General features: G+C 33.5%; 2 protein-coding genes and 2 pseudogenes across 4 annotated transcripts in view; 2 read left to right on the forward strand and 2 right to left on the reverse strand.

Moving 5' to 3' along the window:
• LOC105670639 (otoferlin-like) overlaps positions 1-21,117 on the reverse strand; it is a 50,070-nt gene that overhangs the window by 26,420 nt on the left and 2,533 nt on the right. For all 3 annotated transcript variants that reach the window (XM_067358258.1, XM_067358257.1, XM_067358256.1), the window contains exons 2-4: positions 17,834-17,892; positions 13,159-13,347; positions 974-1,242 (exon numbers count right to left, since the gene is read on the reverse strand). In XM_067358258.1, the coding sequence (XP_067214359.1) occupies positions 974-1,242; positions 13,159-13,347; positions 17,834-17,892 (517 nt within the window). The remainder of the gene's footprint in view (positions 1-973; positions 1,243-13,158; positions 13,348-17,833; positions 17,893-21,117) is intronic.
• On the forward strand, positions 5,748-8,620 carry LOC137000575 (cytochrome P450 9e2-like). The gene has a single exon (XM_067357605.1). It carries the CDS (start codon positions 6,407-6,409, stop codon positions 7,931-7,933), a length of 1,527 nt encoding a protein of 508 aa, XP_067213706.1. The 5' UTR covers positions 5,748-6,406; the 3' UTR covers positions 7,934-8,620.
• LOC137000411 (uncharacterized) lies at positions 8,544-10,255 on the reverse strand (annotated as a pseudogene).
• LOC137000412 (histone-lysine N-methyltransferase SETMAR-like) lies at positions 10,476-11,556 on the forward strand (annotated as a pseudogene).

Raw genomic sequence — 21,117 nt, forward strand, 5'->3', positions numbered from 1 at the left:
CGGTCTATCCGCGCTATCATTTGTCAATTTTTTTTAACACGTGCCCCGTGTACCATCGATAGCCCACGCTGAACTGTCCATTCAGGCTGTTTAATATTTTTAAACAAATATATTATCATAAAACATTTCACAACTTATTTCTCTTGTTCTACACTATTTTGATAATACATCAATGTTAAATTTATTATAATTATAATATATGTATACGTTTTGAGCTCAATAATAAATGCGCCAGCGTGAGCCGTGGTGACGCAAAAATAGGCACGTGTTAAATAATATCTCAATTGTTATTGCAAAATTTAAAAACGGTAAAGAATTGTTCTGTTCAGTTTATCGCGCTCTACACGAGCGTTGGCCTCAACATTATGAAACATCCTGTATTGTAGTAATGTTTGTATTTTATATCGCGTAATGTTTGTATTTTAAATATATAATTTCATCAATAATTAAAAATAGAATATTAATATTTACATTAAATAATGACATGTAATTTCGCAATGTTTACAGAGATAGACGTCAGAGTTATGAAGCGAGATATTTTATCGTGTGGTCTAAATACCAAATTGATTATTATTAGAGAAATTGAGTTTAAAGAATTTGTTTAAAAAATAGACATATTGTAACAGCATATCGAGAACGTCAAATATAAAAATGTAAAATGCATAATTAATAAAGACGTTGCAACACACTTGTAAAAATATGATTTGAAAATAATATTATAGAAACAAAATTATAGAATACAAAATAAATAGAAAAATTATATTTTTTATTTTACAAGCTTTATAATTCTGTAAATATAAATTTTTTGATAAACTGCCTTTAGATAATTTTATAATAAATATTAAAATTTATAATTAATATTTTTATAAATAATAATTTTTTATTATTTTTAGGGTAAACTGCTAAATCTGGCAACATTAGTTATTATATTTCGTTGTTTGAAATATGGTTTATTTTTGTACACATCACTTACCGCTTTCGGGTGTCGGGTGACTTTTCGCTGGCTGACAGAGAAGTGCCTTTTTGTAAGATGCCTTTTTTCGATGTTTTTTCCGGAGTATGCCAGGATCCTACTTTTTTTCCACCGGTAGAATTGGCCTGCTCGAGGCTTTTTTCAAGGTTCGCGATATTTTGCTCGATGTCGATCAACATTTGCTGTTCGTCCTCCATTATTTCCGAGGCCGCGTACGAGCTGCAACTTCCGTCTGGGGGATTGTATCGAATTTCGAAGCACACCACCGCCTGCACATGTAGATAGTAATGCATTAGAGGAATCGATCGACAGGAGTTAAGATAATCGAGGCATTTTGACAGAAATTGAAAGTATCGTGCAGGAAGTTTGTGCCTCGTGCCCAAGATTGCGTGGCCGTAATGATGGCAGCTGGAATAATAATAATAGATATAATTTATAGTAATCTGACGCAAAATCCACACGTGTTGGAAAAAATGTCCAGCGATTTTCGACATTACGGAGAATATTTGAAAAGTGCAACCTAACACATTGGGAAATGAAGAACGATGTATATGAGCCATTAAATGAAACAGAGATACGTCTCACATTTTCCCGTTTATGAGAAATTGCAGCACTTGTGATAATAATGGAAGAAACATTCAGTTATTTTATATTTTTTCCTAATTTTATAAAAATAAAATTTTGAAATTTATTAGATAAAAATAATTATGCGCAAAAAGTTTAAAAAGCAAAGTATGAAAATATCGTTATTTCGCCAAAAAAATTCAACTTTATCAAAATCTATAATACTAAAATATTATTTAACAAAGTTTCAAGAAATTGTTATTTTTCTTCAAATTACGCTTTTAATACTATAAAAAAGGTCAGAGTGCAAACTTTGAACTTTTATGGCAGATGCACTCTGCAAAAGTGAGCATGACAATTCTAAAGACCACAAAGAAACTTAATATATCTTATTTATGCGGCAAGTATTTTCTGTGTCCACATTCTGTTTCAACTTTGTTAACAACGTGCTTCACTCTGAGTTTCCAGCGACATTTCGTTCTCACTGCATTTTCTGCTGTGAATAATTACATGTACAGCAAGCATGGTGATGAGTTTAAATGCCATGTAATAAAAATGAACTTAAAAGACGACTAATTTAAAACTTCGCATTTTGTAATAACGCTAATGAAAACTCAATTGTACAATAATTATCATCTAATAAATGTTAGCACTGAAGATAGCAACGATGTTATTAGCAAACCGTATTACGATAATTTTAATCGCTAATTTTGCATTATTGGGAACGCAACTCCAATGACCTTGTCCTTTACATATGATGTAATGTTTTTGTAATGATGTAATGTAGTGTTGAGGTCATAACCCTAATCTCGACCAAACCAAAAGATTTTAGTTGTTACAGATTTTTTTATTTAAATGTGATAAATTAAATGCATGGACGGAGGAGAGGCTTATTTAATTTATCACATTTAATTTATCATTTAAATAATTATATCTGCTAAGAGTACATTTTATTATAAATGCACATGGTGTCGGAAAATTTCGTTCAATTTATTAAAATTATTTTGTTAATAATTTTTTGATAAACGAGCGCGCAGACTACAAACCTTTTGATGGTTATTCAAAGTTGTGTCTACAACATATATCAAGATCAAAGTCATTGGACCTACATTTCCTGTAATGCATAATTACCTATTAATTTTATATTTTTAACAGTTTCTTAATTACTTAATTAACCTAAAATATAAATTAATTAAGTATCATACAAAAAGGAATAAAGAGAAAATCTTGTTTTTTTCAAGAGACTGTAAAATTCAAAATCAAAATGTATTAAATTTTTTAATAGCTGTATAACGCGTATTAATTTGTTAAGATTATAATTTTTTGTTTAGAATCAATTTATTTAGTCTCTCAAGATGCAAAAATATATCTGCCCGAGAAAGAAAGCACTTAAGCTTTTCGAGTGTATATTTATCTGCATACGAGTCTCTTTAAAGTGCTCACCGTTAGTCACGTAGGCTTTTGTATGCTAAATACATCTCAAGACGAAGAACATTTAAATAGCATTGGAGAGAAAGTGCTGGCAAGAAACACAAATTACGATCTCGAATAAATTAAGTTTGCTGTTCTAACAAATGAAATATATTCCTGATACTTTTCTCTCGTTTTTCAATTTTTGAATTATAAATGTGTCACATTATAATTTTTCTCTTTTACACAGTAGGAAACTACGAAATTATTTGATAACGACTGAAAATTTTATTATCTCAAAGGAGAATTTATCGTAAATCTGCTTTCGATGGCTCTCGCAATCGATTTAGCATTGTCTCGAGAGAGAAGCTATAGACATTTGTTACAGTAATTACAAATCGCACAATAAAGTTATAAAGTCTGAAAATATTTATTACAAACATTAGTGCTATTTATTGGTGTATGCTTTTACTGCAGCAGTCAGAAATTCTCATGATATGCGCGTTTATTTGTTTTATAATTACATTTCTTATGGAAAATATCTTATGGATATTTTACATGAGAGCGTTTTAGTAATATACTCATTATGATATCTTAATAACATTTTCAGAAAATTGAGATATATTTGGGAATTAAATGCATAATAAGGCTCAAGTAATTAAAATAATCATATAAAATTAATAAGAGCGCAAAGAGTCAGAATGCAAGATCTTCGCACGCGTGTGAAAGATTATGTAATCATATTAGAAAGCTTATATGGAAAAGTATCATAACTTTGATAAAGGATGAAATTTACACAATACTAGGGTTGCACCGTTCGAATTTTGAAAACTCATGACATAGTTTTAATGAAAACATTGTTCCAATTCAGAATTTTTTTAAATACTCTACTGTAAAGTTGCTCATTTTGAGTTGTGTCTCTTTTCTATCAATGGAATGATATCAGAGATCATATAATTAATTATACACGTATGTTTTATTTTACTTACTTTTTACGTTATTAACGTACGTCTTTTTTCAAGATACAACGCAATCAGTTGTTGATGTGCAACTGACAAGTACACGGTAGTTCTGCATTGATATAGGTCATACAAACATCTAAATTTGTTATTAAAAATATTCAACTCATGTATTTAATGCGTCCCTCGCAATTAAGGTTCAGTGAATGTAATATTAAAAAAGAAAAACCTAAAACATATTTGCAAAATAAGTCAGTAAACAATTTTTCTGTCTTTTATATAAAAGTTGTGCTTGAAAATAATATAAAGAATCTAAAAAGTTTAATTTAATCGCATTACGGCATAAAATTTAATACAATGTATAATTGGATGGTAATCTGATAAATTATTAATTTAATGTTATTAAGTTAGATTAAAAGTTTTTTTTAAGCAAAACAAAATCATGCTATTGAATTTTAATATATATACAGAATGTCCCTAAAATTTTGACAAAGCGCTCGTGTGCAGATAGAACGGACTAAACTAAATCGAAAAGTCTTGTACCATTTTGCAATTTTCGCAACAATTAATGAGTTATTAATTACTAAAGATCGCGAATAAGTGCGTATCCGTCTAGCCTGCTGCCGAATGCAAGCGCGCGGCGAGATACAATAAAAAACGGGAGACAATCATATCTCAGAACAGGTTTTGCCGCTTGTAATGAACAACTCTCCGCGCGCTTAACGACTTGGCGGCTGTAATTATTTCAGCATTACAGGACTCTCGCGGTTCATGCCTACTTTCTTCTTCTTACCGCACGCGCTGCAGCCATTAAAGCCAGCGTCGCCGAGGAGTGGTACTATTCAATTAATCGGTTCAGGATACACGTACTGCCAGCGACCGGGCGGTAGTGGGGGGACAGGAGACGTCGTCTCCAGAATCGGCCCGAAATGTGCAACTAATTCCGAGCGCTGAGATAGGGCATAATGCTGAAATAATTACAGCCGCCAAGTCGTTAAGCGCACGGAGAGTTGTTTATTACAAGCGGCAAAACCTGCTCTGAGATATGATTATCTCCCGTTTTTTATTGTACGTTTTTTTTTATACGTAATTTATATCGTTGGTCTTTGAGTTATCGGACACTTTGTATAAATATTGCATTATAACTCGTTAAATCAGGGCTGACAAAATGTGGCTCGCGAGCCGACCTCTACTTCGGACGCTTCTGCCTCCAACGCGTCAGCCGGCAGAACCGACCGACGTCTGTCAGGACCGTAGATAGCCCATCGTGCGAGATTGCGGGGCCATCGTGAATTTTTGGAAATTTCGATGTTTAACGACGTAGTAAATGTATCGTGAATAAAATGAGGAATGAAAATATTAATGTGACAAATGGATGCGCTTAGTATTGCTAATAAGTTCTTCAATGTCAATATTAATTTGCGTTGAAGCGAGACAAAGTTGATGTTCTAACAATTATTCACGATACATTCACTACGTCGTTAAACATCGAAATTTCCAAAAATTCACGATGGCCCCGCAATCTCGCACGATGGGCTATCTACGGTCCTGACAGACGTCGGTCGGTTCTGCCGGCTGACGCGTTGGAGGAACATGGCCGGAGCACAGACTTTTGCATAAAGCATAACGCATAAGCATAAGGAAATTGATTGGTCCATTTCCTTATGCATTTGCTTATGCTTATATATAGACCAATCAATTTCCTTATGCTTATGCATTACGCATTATGTAAAAGCTTGTGCTCTCGGCTACAGTGTTGCGATATGGGACCGGTTGTATGCGCATGTACGGCAATACGGCGTCAGTACAGTGTCTCATACAAATTAAACAAGGCACCGTTACCCCGCTACATTAAAAATATTTCTAAATTTTTTTAAATTGATTGAAATTTTTTACTTCTTGGTTTTTTAGCTGCTGGCTCCGTAGATTCCATGCTTGTAAATAAATAAATCTTACCTTATTTGTAGTCACCAGACCTTCTCATGTCAAAACGTCCCGCCATACAGTCAACACATAACATATAACGGCACTGGATCTCCATCACCGCACATGCGCAGAGCCGCACATGCGCATACAACCGGTCCCATATCGCAACACTGTGGAGGAAGAAGCGTTCGAAGTAGGGGTCGGCTCGCGAGCCACATTTCGTCAGCCCTGCGTTAAATATTCCGGGATAAGTGTCCTTTATAAGGACACTCTCTTTGGACAACGTTCAGTGATGAAAAGACGTTCGAAGTATTCGTTTCACTTGTCAAAAATATAGGAAGTTAGTGTACATTGTGACTTCTACGAAACAGAATCTATCATCAAAGTTCTTTCTAAAGTTTTTTCTTTACAAAGAAAATACAACAATTCAAGAAATTAGTGTACTATCAACTACGAATGTTTTCGTATGATACTGGATATTGAACAATAGTGTTTGGAATAGTGTTTGGAAATTCTTTCGCCGATTCTTAAAAAAACTAGCAACAGCTGGACATCAGTAATTTCTTTATCCGTAATGAATTCGGAAATTATGGAATTTTCTACTTTGCTTTTGACTGTCCTCACGGCGGTTTGTCTATATTATTTTGTAAGCAAGTTATCTTATTTCGAACGACTGAAAATTCCGCATGTACGGCCAATTCCGTTATTGGGTAACATGGCACCTTTCATTTTCCGACGCGTAGCCATGGCGGACAACTTACTCAACATATATAATTTATTTCCTGATGCAAAGTATTTTGGTTTCTTTGAATTTATGCAACCGAAATACGTGATCCGTGATCCAGATCTGATCAATTCAATTGCTATTAAAAATTTTGATTATTTCTGTGATCATGAAAGAGTAATAAACGAAGAGTATGAACCAATAGTCAGCAGGAATTTATTCTGTCTGCGGGGCAATGAGTGGAACAAAATGCGAAAGCTTCTTAGTCCAAGCTTTACATCCAGCAAAATAAAAATGATGTTTGAACTGATGTGTGAGTGCGCAAAAAATTTCACCGATTTTTTAATTACTGAATCTGGAGACACCGGCAAGACATACGACATGCAAGACATGATCTCCAAATACTCCAATGATGTGATTGCCACGTGCGCTTTTGGTATCAATATGGATTCTTTCAAGCATCCGAATAATGACTTCTACCTGCTCGGCAAGAAAAATATGAGTTTTACCAACCCCCTATTGGTGTTTACATCTCTCATAAATAGAAACTTTCCAAACATTGCAAAATTATTTAGAATAAGGGTGTTCAGCACAAAAGCGAACAATTTCTTCAAGAACATTGTCACCAGTATAGTGAAGGCCAGGAACGAACAAGGAATTGTTCGTCCGGACATGATTCAATTGATGATGGAAGCTAAAGACCAGGACCATAGACCTACGTTCGATATCAACGAGATAACCGCTCAAGCATTCGTTTTCTACCTGGCTGGATTTGATTCCGTGTCAAGAACTATGTGCTTTGCGGCACACGAGATTGCTGTTAATCCCAACATACAGAGCAAGTTGAAAGAAGAAATCGAAGATGTTCTCAAGGAAACCAATAACAAACCTACATATGAAGCCATCAACGGCATGATATATATGGATGCCGTTGTGAAGGAAGTCACGAGATTTTATTCATCGATTTTCCTCGATAGAGTGTGCGTTAAGGAATTCGTATTGCCACCAGCGACACCGGATGGCAAACCGATCAAACTTAAGCCGGGAGATACTATTTGGTTCCCGATTTACGCTCTGCATCACGATTCCAAGTATTATTCTCAGCCAGAGAAATTTAATCCAGACAGGTTCCTGAATGACGAAGTGGATAATTCCGTTTATCACCCACTCGGTATCGGACGAAGGATCTGCATAGGTAACAGATTGGCCGCAATGGAAACAAAAGTTATGCTGTTTTACTTGTTATGGCATTGCGATCTCGAACCTGACACTAAAACCAGAAATCCTATCGTTTTGGGAAAAAAATCGTTCGCTTTGACTTCGGAAAATGGTTTCTGGTTAAAAATGCGGGCGAGGAAATCATCGATTTCTACCTAGAAATTCTTGTCAAATGAGCAAAAAATTTGAAACATTTATTGCATGTAATGTTTACTTTAAGAATTAAAATCATATTAAAAATGGGCTTTATAAGATATTAATATATAACATATCAAAAGGCCTGAGTTCTGCATATATTGGGATAAAATGTCATGTATTCAATAAAAATGTCATCCTATATACCGGGTGTTTCAGACCACCCGTCCCACCTTTTTAAAACGTAGGGATGTGCTTGTATAAAAAAATGGCTCAGACGAAATTTGCATTATTTCGAGGGATCTATCTGAAGGTGATCTTGACTTTGATCTCGCAGTTGATTTTCAAGGTTATTTGAAGGTCAGAGTAATTTTTTAAAATGGAAACCCCTATTTTTTATTCCAAAATCTAATAGCTGGTGTCAAGAGCTTTTCAAAACACTATAATGAAGTTATTTTTTATTAAGTACTTTTCGAGTTATGAGGCTTGTAAATTACAGTATTTTATGTCAAAATACTGTAATTTACAAGCCTCATAACTCGAAAAGTACTTAATGAAAAATAACTTCATTATAGTGTTTTGAAAAGCTCTTGACACCAGCTATTAGATTTTGGAATAAAAAATAGGGGTTTCCATTTTAAAAAATTACTCTGACCTTCAAATAACCTTGAAAATCAACTGCGAGGTCAAAGTCAAGGTCACCATCAGATAGATCCCTCGAAATCATGCAAATTTCGTCTGAGCCATTTTTTTGTACAAGCACATCCCTACGTTTTAAAAGGGTGGGACGGGTGGTCTGAAACACCCGGTATATTATATGTACAGGGTGTTTTTGTAACATACAGATCAGTAAGTTGGGTTGCCTATTTGTTTATCGGCAAGGGCATGCTTTACCGGCCGTGCAGAATAAGGTTAGATCGCAAGTCTGGCGGAAAATAAGGCAAAAGAAATTTGAGTTTTATCATTCTGGTATAGTGTAAGATTTAATAATATATATATAATAAAATATATATACAATTGTATATAATAATTTATTAATTATATATAATATAATAAAATATATATATAATAGGAGTTGTTTAATAATAGAAATATTAATAACAACATAATAATAAAATTAGTAAACATTAAACAATTATTAAACAAATAACACATTTTACAAAATAAAGATAAATAATATTTTTTTATTTAAAACATGCTTATAACAAATGTTCTATTAAATTACCAGCTTCTTCTAAGCATAACGTGATTCTGCGCATGAAATTTTCTCTCACTCTATTTAATGTGGCAAGAGTGACTTCTGCACATGCGTTCTGTATTCTATTTTGCAAATCTTCTTAATTTGCTAGCAGTTTTATATATTTTATTTTTTAAAAAGCTCCACACGAAAAAATCCATGGGCGTAAGATCCGGAGACCGTAGTGGCCACACTGAGGACCATGAAGTCCGATTCATCTTCCCGGAAATTTTTTATTTAAAATTGTTCTCGCTACAAGAGACGTGTGAGCGGGATGTCCATCCTCTTGGAAAACCATTTCTAGTCTATTAGCTAGTGGCACATCTTCCAAAAGCTCGTCGAGTCAATAGAGAAGAAATTGTGAATAATATTGTGCATCCACATTTCCTTCGATAAATTCAGGGCCGATGACGTGATCTCCTACGATTCCGAGCCACACATTTATAGTCCACCTACTTTGAAAATTGTGTTCTTTTACACAATGTGGATTCTGCTCTGCATAGTGATGCTCATTATGACGGTTTATGTGTCCATGACTTCCAAAAATTGCTTTATCAGTCCATAAAATATTTTTTATAAAGATGTCATTTTTGGCATCATTAAAATCTACTTGCAGAATAATTTAGTATAAAATTGACGATGCAAATTGATAAATGGTAATGTGTCAGGTATATTATAAAATAATAAAAGAATAAAAAATTTAAACAAATTTACGATCAATAACCCATTCACGAAAATTTAAACATCGTGGCATATTAGCAGGTAGAAGTTTGTGTGTAGTATGTTTTTTTGAATAGATGCCAAATCAGCGAATGTTTAATTATTTTGTGAACCGTAATGTGGATTATGTCTAGATCTGCGGCAATTGCTCTCGTGGTTGTGTGAACATTTCTGATAAGAGTTTGTAGAACTGCATCAATTGTCTCCTGATTTCCCTGCGGAACATGGATCAGCCTGCGAAATTTACAAAATTGTCCATTTGTTCTTAGTCTTTCGTAAAGGCGATAAAAAAAACCGTGATTTGGGTGGCGTCTGTCCGGAAAATTTCGAACATAAAGTGCAGCTGATTGTCTTTTATTCTTTTGGCACTCGCCGTAAATAAAAATCATGTTTGTTAATTCTTCAAACGAACAAAACTGTTACAATTGTTTGTTCGATTGTTTCTCTTTCTGTATTCCTTATGTCCTGATCGCATTCTGTTTGACAGAATTTGACGTGAATTATACAGGTTAAAGCGCGTTAAAAATTGAGTTAACATACTGGAACCGGAACGAAATCACTATTCGTTTGACGAATTAAACAAATAACGAATTAAATAAAAAAACGGACATGATTCTTATTTACGGCGAGTGTCAAATAAATCAAAGACAAGCAGCTGCACTTTACGCTCGAAAGTTTCCGGACAGACGCCACCCAAACCACGGTTTTTTTCATTGCCTTGAAGAAAGATTAAGAACAAATGGACAATTTCGTAAATCTCGCAAGCCGCTCCATGTTCCACAAAGAAATCAGGAGATAATTGATGCAATTCAACAAGCTGTTGTCAGAAATCCTCACACAACCACGAGAGCTATTGCTGCGGATCTAAACATGAACCACATTACGGTTCATAAAATAATTAAACATTCGCTGGGTTTGCATCCATTCAAAAAACATACGACACACAAACTTGTACCTGCTGATATGCCACGACGTTTAAATTTCTGTGAATGGATTATTGATCACGTTAGTTTGTTTAAATTTGTTATTCTTTTATTATTTTATAATATACCAGACACATTGTTACCATTTATCAACTTGCATCGTCAACTTTATACTAAATTATTCAATTTCTGCAGGTGGATTTTAATAATGCCAGAAATGATATCTTTTTAAAAAAACATTTTGTGGACCGATGAAGCAATTTTCGAAAGTCATGGGCAGATAAATCGTCATAATAAGCATCATTATGCAGAGCAGAATCCACATTGTGTAAAGGAACACAATTTTCAAGACAAGTGGACAGTAAATGTGTGGCTCGGAATCGTAGGAGATCACGTCATCGGCCGTGAATTTATAGAAGGAAATGTGGATGCACAATATTATTCACAATTTCTTCACCACCGACTCGACGAGTTTTTGGGAGATGTGCCACTAGCTAATAGGCTAGAAATAGTTTTCCAACAGGATGGACATCCCGCTCACACGTCTCTTGTAGCGAGAACAATTTTAAATAGAAAATTTCCGCGGAGATGGATCGGGCTTCATGGTCCCCAGGATAGCCACCACAGTCTCCAGATCTTACGCCCATAGACTTTTTTGTGTGGGAATATTTAAAAAATGAAATCTATCAAACTTTGCCAGCAAATCAAGAAAATTTGCAAAATAGAATACGAAACGCATGCGCAGAATTATGTTATGTTTAGAAGAAGATGGTAATTTAATAGAACATTTATTATAAGCATTTAAATAAAAAAATTATTTTATTTATTAATCTTTAATTGTTAATTAATAATAACCTTTATTATTTATTTATTTATTAAAAAAATCTTATTTATCTTTATTTTGTAAATTGTGTTATTTGTTTAATAATCGTTTAATGTTTACTAATTTTATTGTTATGTCGTTATTAATATTTCTATTATTAAACAACTCCTATTATATATATATTTTATTATATTATATATAATTAATAAATTATTATATATAATTGTATATATATTTAATTATATATATATTATTGAATCTTACACTATACCAGAATGGTAACTCAAATTTCTTTTGCCTTATTTTCCGCCGGACTTGCGATCTAACCTTATTCTGTACGGCCGGTAAAACATGCCCCTGCCAATAAACAAATAGGCAACCCGACTTACTGATCTGTATGTTGCGGAAACACCCTGTATATGGTATATTATAACATTTTTAATAAACATAGCAACAATAAATATTAATTTCTTTATGTATAAAACTGTATTAGTATTTAATATACTTTGCCATTATCTATTTCGTCTCACCTTAAATGTATTTTTTTAAATCACAATTCAATTAACTTGATGTCAAAATGTTCAAACAAGGAAAATATGCAAAAATGAGGAAGACAACTGATCGGTCAACTTGCGAGAAAGATTGGCTGAAGGAATTGAAATTATTATGTGATAAAAAACTCAATACTACACTCAAGTGGTATAAAATATTTAAACTTATTAAACAACGATAAACCGAAACATGAACAGAGAGAAAAGTTTTGCATATTTTTGCATATTTTCCTCGTTTTGAAAAACATAAGAAAAGGAAAATGATTGATCGCTGTTGTGTGTTCTACAAGCTATGGCAAATAATTCATATGCGTTTGACGGTGGAATCACATGGTTTGGATCATCTATCCGTTACCGTAACACACCGTCATATTATACTATTTTATAACGCTGACAACTCAAGTAAGATTTTTAATTTACAACTCCGAAAACTATTTTGAGTCCTTTGACACATATGGAAAACGTTCGAAATCTTTAACTGATATACGGTGGCCTTGCGACACAGATTTACGTATTGTGATCTTTATTTTATTTCTGTAATGAGCGTTTGAGTTCTTTAAGCGATATGCGGTGGTCTTGCGGCGTATATTTGTTTTGATTGTTATCTTATTTCTTTCTGTAACGAGTGGTTGCCTTCTATTATCCTTTCACTGAGGATGGCCAAAATAAATGTGCCGAAACGTTTGATATAATAATTTGTTAATTATTCTTTGAGCATCCAACACCTGTGCTCTGGATCGATATAGCTATTTTACATTATATGATAATTCGTTTATTAATAAGATCCAAATTAAACATTTCTTTTTTTAATAATTCAAAAAAGAATAGATATTTTTACGAGAAAAATATGAAAAAAAAAAGATCTTTGCAGGCAATAGCAAACGTCGATGGAACGTTTGAATACAGTTTCATATTCAATACCGCGCATAGCTGATATCGCGCTGCTACAGCGCGATTACGTATTCAGTATTATTCGCTTGGATATCGAAACATACCGGAAGCGGTTTGTTATTGAGGTCAACCAGAGCGTCCGAGACCAGGATCCTGCCTTCGCGCACTACTGTTTGCAACACCAGTCCATATTTTGCCATGACCTTTTCGTTTCTCAGCACCCCGCGCGACACGACTGCCAATTGCAACACCTCCGCCTCGTCCACTGGCCTTCCCAGGTTCCATGTGAAGCTCTGGATGCAAACGAGAAATGAATTATTGAGAGCGTAAGTATATCCTGAAGAACATCTCATTAGATTTTTATTCGGCAGAAGAACTGATAGATGGATTGAAAGTTCCGCGATATTGACAGACATTTAATTGACAAACGTCGTTCACTGAAATTAAATTTCTGATCGTTGAAAATTAGCATTGAGTGAGAAAACTGTTTTTCTCGATCTCTTTTTTTCTACGGCGTCCTATTTCTAGAAATGCACTTTGTGGAATTTATACAATCAGAATACTCTTTTGAAATGCTTGTGTGGAAATAAAATGTAGCAATATACAGGTATAATTAAGCATTCAAGATAAAAAAAAGAATTATGTTTTAATTATGTTTATGGCTTTACGATTTTGAAAAAAAAAATTGCGCTCTATCCATAAAACATTTCTTTGGTTTTCAGTAAATTTTTTATTTAATTTTTTGTTTCTTGCAAGATATAAAAAGATTTCTTGTCGTCATTACCGGAGAAAAACGTTGTCGTTTTTAGCATTCTCATGAATTAATTATGTTGGCACAAATAAAATAATTTAAATCATAATCGCGAGCTTACACGCATTCAGTCCACACGCACGTAAAAGGAACGCACACGAAATGGCACGGCATGCGAGTAGAGGTACGTAAATAAAATCGGGAGATCAATAAATTGTGAACTTGAATGTCCACAAAAAGGACTGCGCAATATTTCAGAAAGACCGATATTGAGAAAACGACGTAAAGACCGCCGCGCAGTGAAAAGCGATCTATTATTTACGCTCGAGAAGCGCGAAGTGCCTCTTCGAGATTTTTAATAAAGTTACGCTCATCGCCACGTCGCTCTAGTTTCATTTCTGTCGTCCTTTTAGCAAAAAGTAGAGGAATTAAAAAGAGCCGACGGAGAAGAATTGGAAAGGATAAAATTGCGAAAGCAAAGAAATATTTTAATGATGTCTAATGAAATCAGAGAGTAGTTTATATTATTATAAAATTAAATTCTCTCGCAACCGCATTCTGTTGCAATTATTCAAATTCTTTCGACAAAGAAATCGAGATTTAATATGAAAATAAAATATGCGTTTGTTTGTTCACTATATGTAGTAACTCAGTTTACGCGCACGCGGCATTGGTATGCTGGAAATAGAGAGAAACAGGACGAAACTCTCAAAAAGAGCCACACCAGAGTTCCTGGTTTCAAAGACTAGATATTTAATTTCGCAGAATTAAATTCTTTTCGTTTATGTCTCACAGAAAATTATTTCCGTTTTACACTCGATATTTCATCTGCACGAGAGTGTAAGTTCAAAGAGTCAATGGAAAATTCTTTTTGTAAAGTTAAATATTTTCAGTTTACAAAATCGCAATATTAAAATAATGGAAATGGTTTTTGCTTTGCTGGCCCCTCTACATTCTTCAATTTATTATAAATTTTATTGACAAAAATAACTGTTAATCTGATGAAGATTTTATGCAAAACTAGAATGCTGAATACATTTCTGTTTTTTGAATATTTCTTTTCTAGAAGTTCTAGTTTTCTAGAATATTTCTTTTCTATAATTCTGTCCAGTGACGATGTATTGTTTCTCGTAAACACGACTCGCACAGAAAATAAATGTTTCGCAATATTCTTATAAACCGGATCAGTCGTAAAGTGATGTAACTAATAAACGCGTGAAATTTGCATAAATGGTTGAAGACAATAACCTCGAAAGTTTATTATATTTTTAGCACAATCAGGAATTTTTAGAAATAGAAATAGAAATAGAAATTTCTAGAAATAGAAATTCCTGATTGTGCTAAAAATATAATAAACTTTCGAGGTTATTGTCTTCAACCATTTATGCAAATTTCACGCGTTTATTAGTTACATCACTTTACGACTGATCCGGTTTATAAGAATATTGCGAAACATTTATTTTCTGTGCGAGTCGTGTTTACGAGAAACAATACATCGTCACTGGACTGAAGAATTATCAGACAGCTTGCTGTCAAACAAGTCTTTCTAACGCGGAAGCATCGTAATGGATTACTTCACTTTGACGTCACAGAATTGTCGATGCTTATTAAACAACTTTTACAGTCTGCGTTGCAATCAGAACTAGGTCGTCATTTTGTATTTTTGAGCATTTTCATGTGCAATTTATAGTTTTTGGCATGTATAACGGTTCGAATTCTATGTAAATATCAATATGTGACCTTTTGCAATAATACATATTCACGTGTTTTGAAAATGTATACTAAAACTTTCTACAAAAAGATGACAAGAGAGAAATGTTTTGCTATCAAATCCGGATATTACATTATTGACAAGATACTGCGAACAATAAAACAGCCGTAAAAGGTGATAAAAAGTGATATATTTTGTCGTAAAATTCTCATTTCAATTCGCACGTAATCAAAAACGACGCAGTGTGTATTTTTAAATCGCATAAAATGTTATTACTACACTGTGAAGACATCCTCCAGCTGGCGCACATTATTCTTTTGCCGGAAAACGGAGACGATCGTTCACTTTTTATTCCGGATGGATACGGCCGCGATATGACACCGTATAAGCGCCATGATCGGTGCAATGAAGTTTGAGATCGCGGAAGCAGTTATACGCGTCACATTTTTCCCTTCTCGCGTCGTACGTGGATCGATCCCGCCATCACGCACCTTCTTCTCAGCCGTGACATAAAAGCTGAATGAAATGGTTTACTACAACACAGTAGCATCGCTATGTGCGCATACAAAATTGATACAGCGTCTTGCATCCGAAGAATGAGGTTCATTAACACGATGCACATTAATGTTCTCACAGACCTGATAATAAGTCAGGTGGCAATTTTATTTCTTGAAAATCTTGACTAATTTATACTAAGTTAATTTCTGATGAATGGAGAAACTTTCGGGGAGAAATTCTGATGTTGAGGCTCTCTTTGGGGAGAAACTCTCTGTTTAATTTACAGAAATATGCGAGAATCTTATCAAACTCGGACAGACTTTGCAGAATTAATAGACGCAATGGTTACTATCAAAACAGAGAAAATCAAGACTTCATTAGCTTATCTTGAGCAAACTTTTTCGTAAGCTGTTTCGCGATTGTTTCGCGTTATTGTCTTGAAATTTATTTTGTGTCTTTATTTTTAATATTTATCCTACCGATAAACGAAAATGATATTGCGCGATTAAAACAAAATACTTTTTGAATCTGTTCGTAGAAAACGCCGAGGCCTTCGCAAGCAGCGCCTAACGATAAAGCGTTTGCAATGTAAGGCGTGACGGAATTGTTATTTTGCGAACGATACAAACATTTGCTATTCTGACGACTATTGACAATTACGCTCATAACATCGACTTGCCGATAATCCAATACCCCAGGCAATAACACTTCATTTGAGAGGTAATTATCGCGACGATATCTACCATCGCATACGAGATATTATTTAGCGGAGATAAAAAGTATGCACTTAATTATAACTTGAATAAGAATAATTTTTATGTATTTTCTTGAGAATAAAATGCAGCGTAATATAGCAACCAAATAATTTAATACAATTAAGAGGATCCTAAAGTGGTTCGTTTTACCTATTTCTTTCAAATACACTATATTGGCTGTGTAGAATAAAAAATCCTTTTCTGTAATTAAAGTACACTACGGACGATCGATTTGAAACGATTTTTCAAACTACGCAGCCAATAAAAGAGTATAGTGTATTTGAAAGAAATAGGTAAAACAGATCGATACCTGTTTTAGCTTCTCTAGTTTACCTCTACTTTTACCGATTTTTTAAAAATAGACTTTACAAAATATAGGTAAAACAGATACCGACCTGTTTTATATGTGGTAAAGTCTATTTTAAAAAAATCGGTAAAAGACCACTCCGGAATCACCTTAACAATTTAATTTATTTTGCTTTGTTTTAAAACATTTTTAAATCGATAGAATGTTTAAAATAAATAATATAATAAATTTTGCACAAAACGCGCTTATTTCGCAAAAGTACTTCTATTTTTAGAATTTTTTCCAAACTTTCTGGTATTAAAGCTAAGTATTAAATAATTATTGTTATGCTTGTTTTGTATTATGATAATTATAATGTCACACCTTGCAAATTTGTTGTTTCTTCTGCCGAAATTTAAAAATATAAATCTTTTTCAAGTATGCATTGTACACATGAGCACATGTTAAGTAATTTCGCCAGAAACGGGAAAAAAGTTCAAGGGAAGGTAAGTACACAAGGATTTTCTCTGCGGAATTGTATCAAGTTTGTTGATATATAACAGTTTGTGAAAAACTTAAGATAATTTTCTTTCGTGTTAAAAACGGTTCTACGCCGCGCCTACGCTTTACTGAAGCGTGAACTTAATCTAAAATAAAAGTACGTATTTGCGAGACTTTTGCGGGACTTATTGGGGATCTATATTCTTTATTTACATATTCCTTGTACAAATCTAAAAATATATATAGGTATTTTACAAAGCAGAAAAAAGCTTTTTACCTGTTCCACTTCGATGACGTCTCCATTTTCTTCGAGAATCGTCGAGTAATGGGATACTTCTGCAACAGAGACGAGAAAAATATTATTAGAAAAAAATATGTTTTATATAATGCACAACATTATTACATTTATATGTTTTATTATAATGTTTGTAAAATTATCAGAATGTATAACTTTTAGAATGTGAATTAAAATATACCACAGCAATAATCACGTTTTAAAATTATGCTGCTTGCCATACGCGTTAATAATTAACAAAAAATAAAAATACTAACAGCTTTATACATATATCAAATAAAAATATTCATATAAATATATAAAAACGCACACTAATATTTGATTGTTTGAACAAGAAATGCTTAAGCGTTTTATCTTGGCATTATTTCTTATAAAAAAAAATTTTTATAATCAGATATCTAGGTTTGACATACTTTAACAAATTTTCGCATTATTCAAGATCAGGATAATGTAGCCTGTATCGATATCGAGTTTAATGCCTCATATACTTGCCATTAAATTACTGTTCACAAGTTCGTTAATAGCGGCACTCTGAGGCAAATTAAAATTATATTTTGCGGTTTTACGTCAGAAGCGCGACTGCTAGTGTTCATAAAACGGAAAAAAGAGCGTATCAAGTCCAGCTTTAGAGTGTCGTACAATAAGGATTCCTCTGAGGCAGTTAGAACACAAAGTGCTTTTATTTCTGAACAACGGTAAACACGGCATCTCCTTAACTACAGAATTCTCACAATACAAGGCGTGAGCACGATGCGATTAAATCGCATTGCGATACAGTCAACACACATATTGAACGAATAAAAATAGTCTACTTCGTGAGCATTTTAACATTTAAAAAAAACATACACGCACGATAAATTGACATTTTCACATATTACGACACCTGTAATTTTCTGCCATAAAAGCAAACAAATATCTACTTTGTTTTGTTTATCGACTCTTCTATCAACGGCAAAAATCTGCGATTTTCTATCATATGTTTATTAAATGTAACGTCGAGAGTAAAGTGTGCTATTTGTATTTATAATAGCAGAATGATTGATAAACACTTTAAACGAAACAATGAAAATAATTTGATTTATCGACGAGGCAACATTTCGAGTAAATAAACATGCGATACATCATCATTTTGTTTTCACTACCATTTTTCATTGGTAAAAATAAATAGCTCTGTATCATACTAGAAGTTAAATGCATCTGGTCTCTCCGTTTTGTTTATCTCTCTTAATTTATCTTTTGCAAAAATCCGTACGTTCATTTGCAATCTGTTTATTCAATGCAAAAACAAACTACATTAAAGCGCAATTAACGCGATAACAAAATTGTTATCGGTTAATTAGCAGAAAGTCTAGCGGAAAGCTTCGCGATAGAAAGTTCCGCGTAGTAGATAAAGCATCTTATGATCTGGCAATACGCGTGGCGCGTATACATACGAATTCACGAGCGCTTGTTTGTTAACGTGCTGTGAAATCTGTCGGTCGCGATACTCGCACACTTGCATGCATCAGTCTCGCATCCTGGTTTTTTTACTCTTCACAACTTTTTTCTATAAACGTCAACGTTTTTCAATGCAGGTGAAACACAGCAAACGTTACGGTTTTCCCGATAGCACATAGAAAACGCACGTTTTCACAAATTTTACGAAAAATACAGCTACCGTGCGCGGGTCATCTTTTTATAAACCACAGTTTCAAAATGTTAAAAAATTTAGATAGAAAAAGGTTAGCAAAATTTGTATTAAAAATAAAATTTATAAAAAAATTTGTTACAATATAGTGTATCGATATTGATAAAGATATTAGTTGTAAGTAGTTTATAAATTTATAAATTTATAAAATAAATAACAATTAATTTCGAAATTCATAAATAATCAAAATCTTACGCTATTAATTTTTTGTAACTAATATAAAAGCAATTATTTTATCAACTTTTTTCCATATTTTTTATGTGTCTCTCATATGTAAGTGTATATAATAAACGTAATGAATTTAAAATTAGAAGTGGCAATTAGAATACACCAGTCTTATGTCTAATTTTATTATTCGCTCTATTACACATGCAATATTATTTAAAATGAAGGACAAACACCAGCGGCGATCTGGTTAAAATGCTCTAGAATGTTTTCTTAATTACTTGTGAGTACAATTCAAACTCCGATATTATGCAGAAATATCCTGAGCAGCATTCATAAGCAAAGAAGCAACCCGACCGTGAATACATGAATATTGCGTTCCGCTTGCATAACAAATGCAGCTATCGATTCGTTCTCGAGGATCTTGTTTGCAAATTACTTAGTAGTGGGTGCTTTATCCATGCGAACGATCAGTTCACGCCTGTTCTGTAAATAATATCGCTATGATTGCTGTGCAATTTTATAAAATGCTTGAAAAACCGGCGTACATTTGCATCGCATTACATTCGCCGCACATTGCGCTTAAAAAGTTGTACCACATTATTTCGACGCGTTGGCGTTACAACGACGCGAGAGAAATGCAAATTATTTCTACTTATAACGCACGAATAATTAATAAACCGTAATATAATATTGCGGAAACGCGACTATTTCGTTGCGTTCATTGTACCGCGATCGGCGATTAATTACTCTTCGCGCGTTGTGTATGTGTGACCCACATTTTCTCGTGCATTACGTACGAAATGTCGGCGAAATTACAGGAAAGCCGGCGAGTAGTTATTCGCAATTTGCGGCGATGTAATACGAAGCACGGATGGATGACCGATACGCAAAACAAACTTAAACCGTCGTTGTTATTTCCGCAGTTCACCCACGTCAAAGCAAAACCATATGTTTATCAAATCCATCCATCTCTATTCGATTCAAGCTTAATATTCGTCTCCGCTGCACTATACATCATGCACTTTCCACTTTGATATAACAGGTACAGCGTGTATAATCCGGGCCAAGCATCGGTTTGATATGATACTGTATTCATGAGTGAATGTGTTTAATAGTTCTAGTAATACGCAATATTTTGCCACTATAGTTTATTTCGCGTGCGCAATTCTTTCTATCTATTTTCGAACACATTCTCTTGTTTCTCTATTAAGTTTTTATAAAATCACATTTTTTTCAGCTAATAATCAGGCAAAAAATGCTACTATGTTATAATAGATGTCAAAGAAATATGCCGAATGAATATATTACTTTCTCTTTCATATTTTCATATTCATGAAAAGAAGTTCTTAATATTATAAATGATTAGTGAATACGAAGAAAGTGAAAGCAACTCGTAGAATTCGTTAAAGTT

This window comes from Linepithema humile, chromosome 6, assembly GCF_040581485.1.
Source record: "Linepithema humile isolate Giens D197 chromosome 6, Lhum_UNIL_v1.0, whole genome shotgun sequence".
Lineage (NCBI taxonomy): Eukaryota > Metazoa > Arthropoda > Insecta > Hymenoptera > Formicidae > Linepithema > Linepithema humile.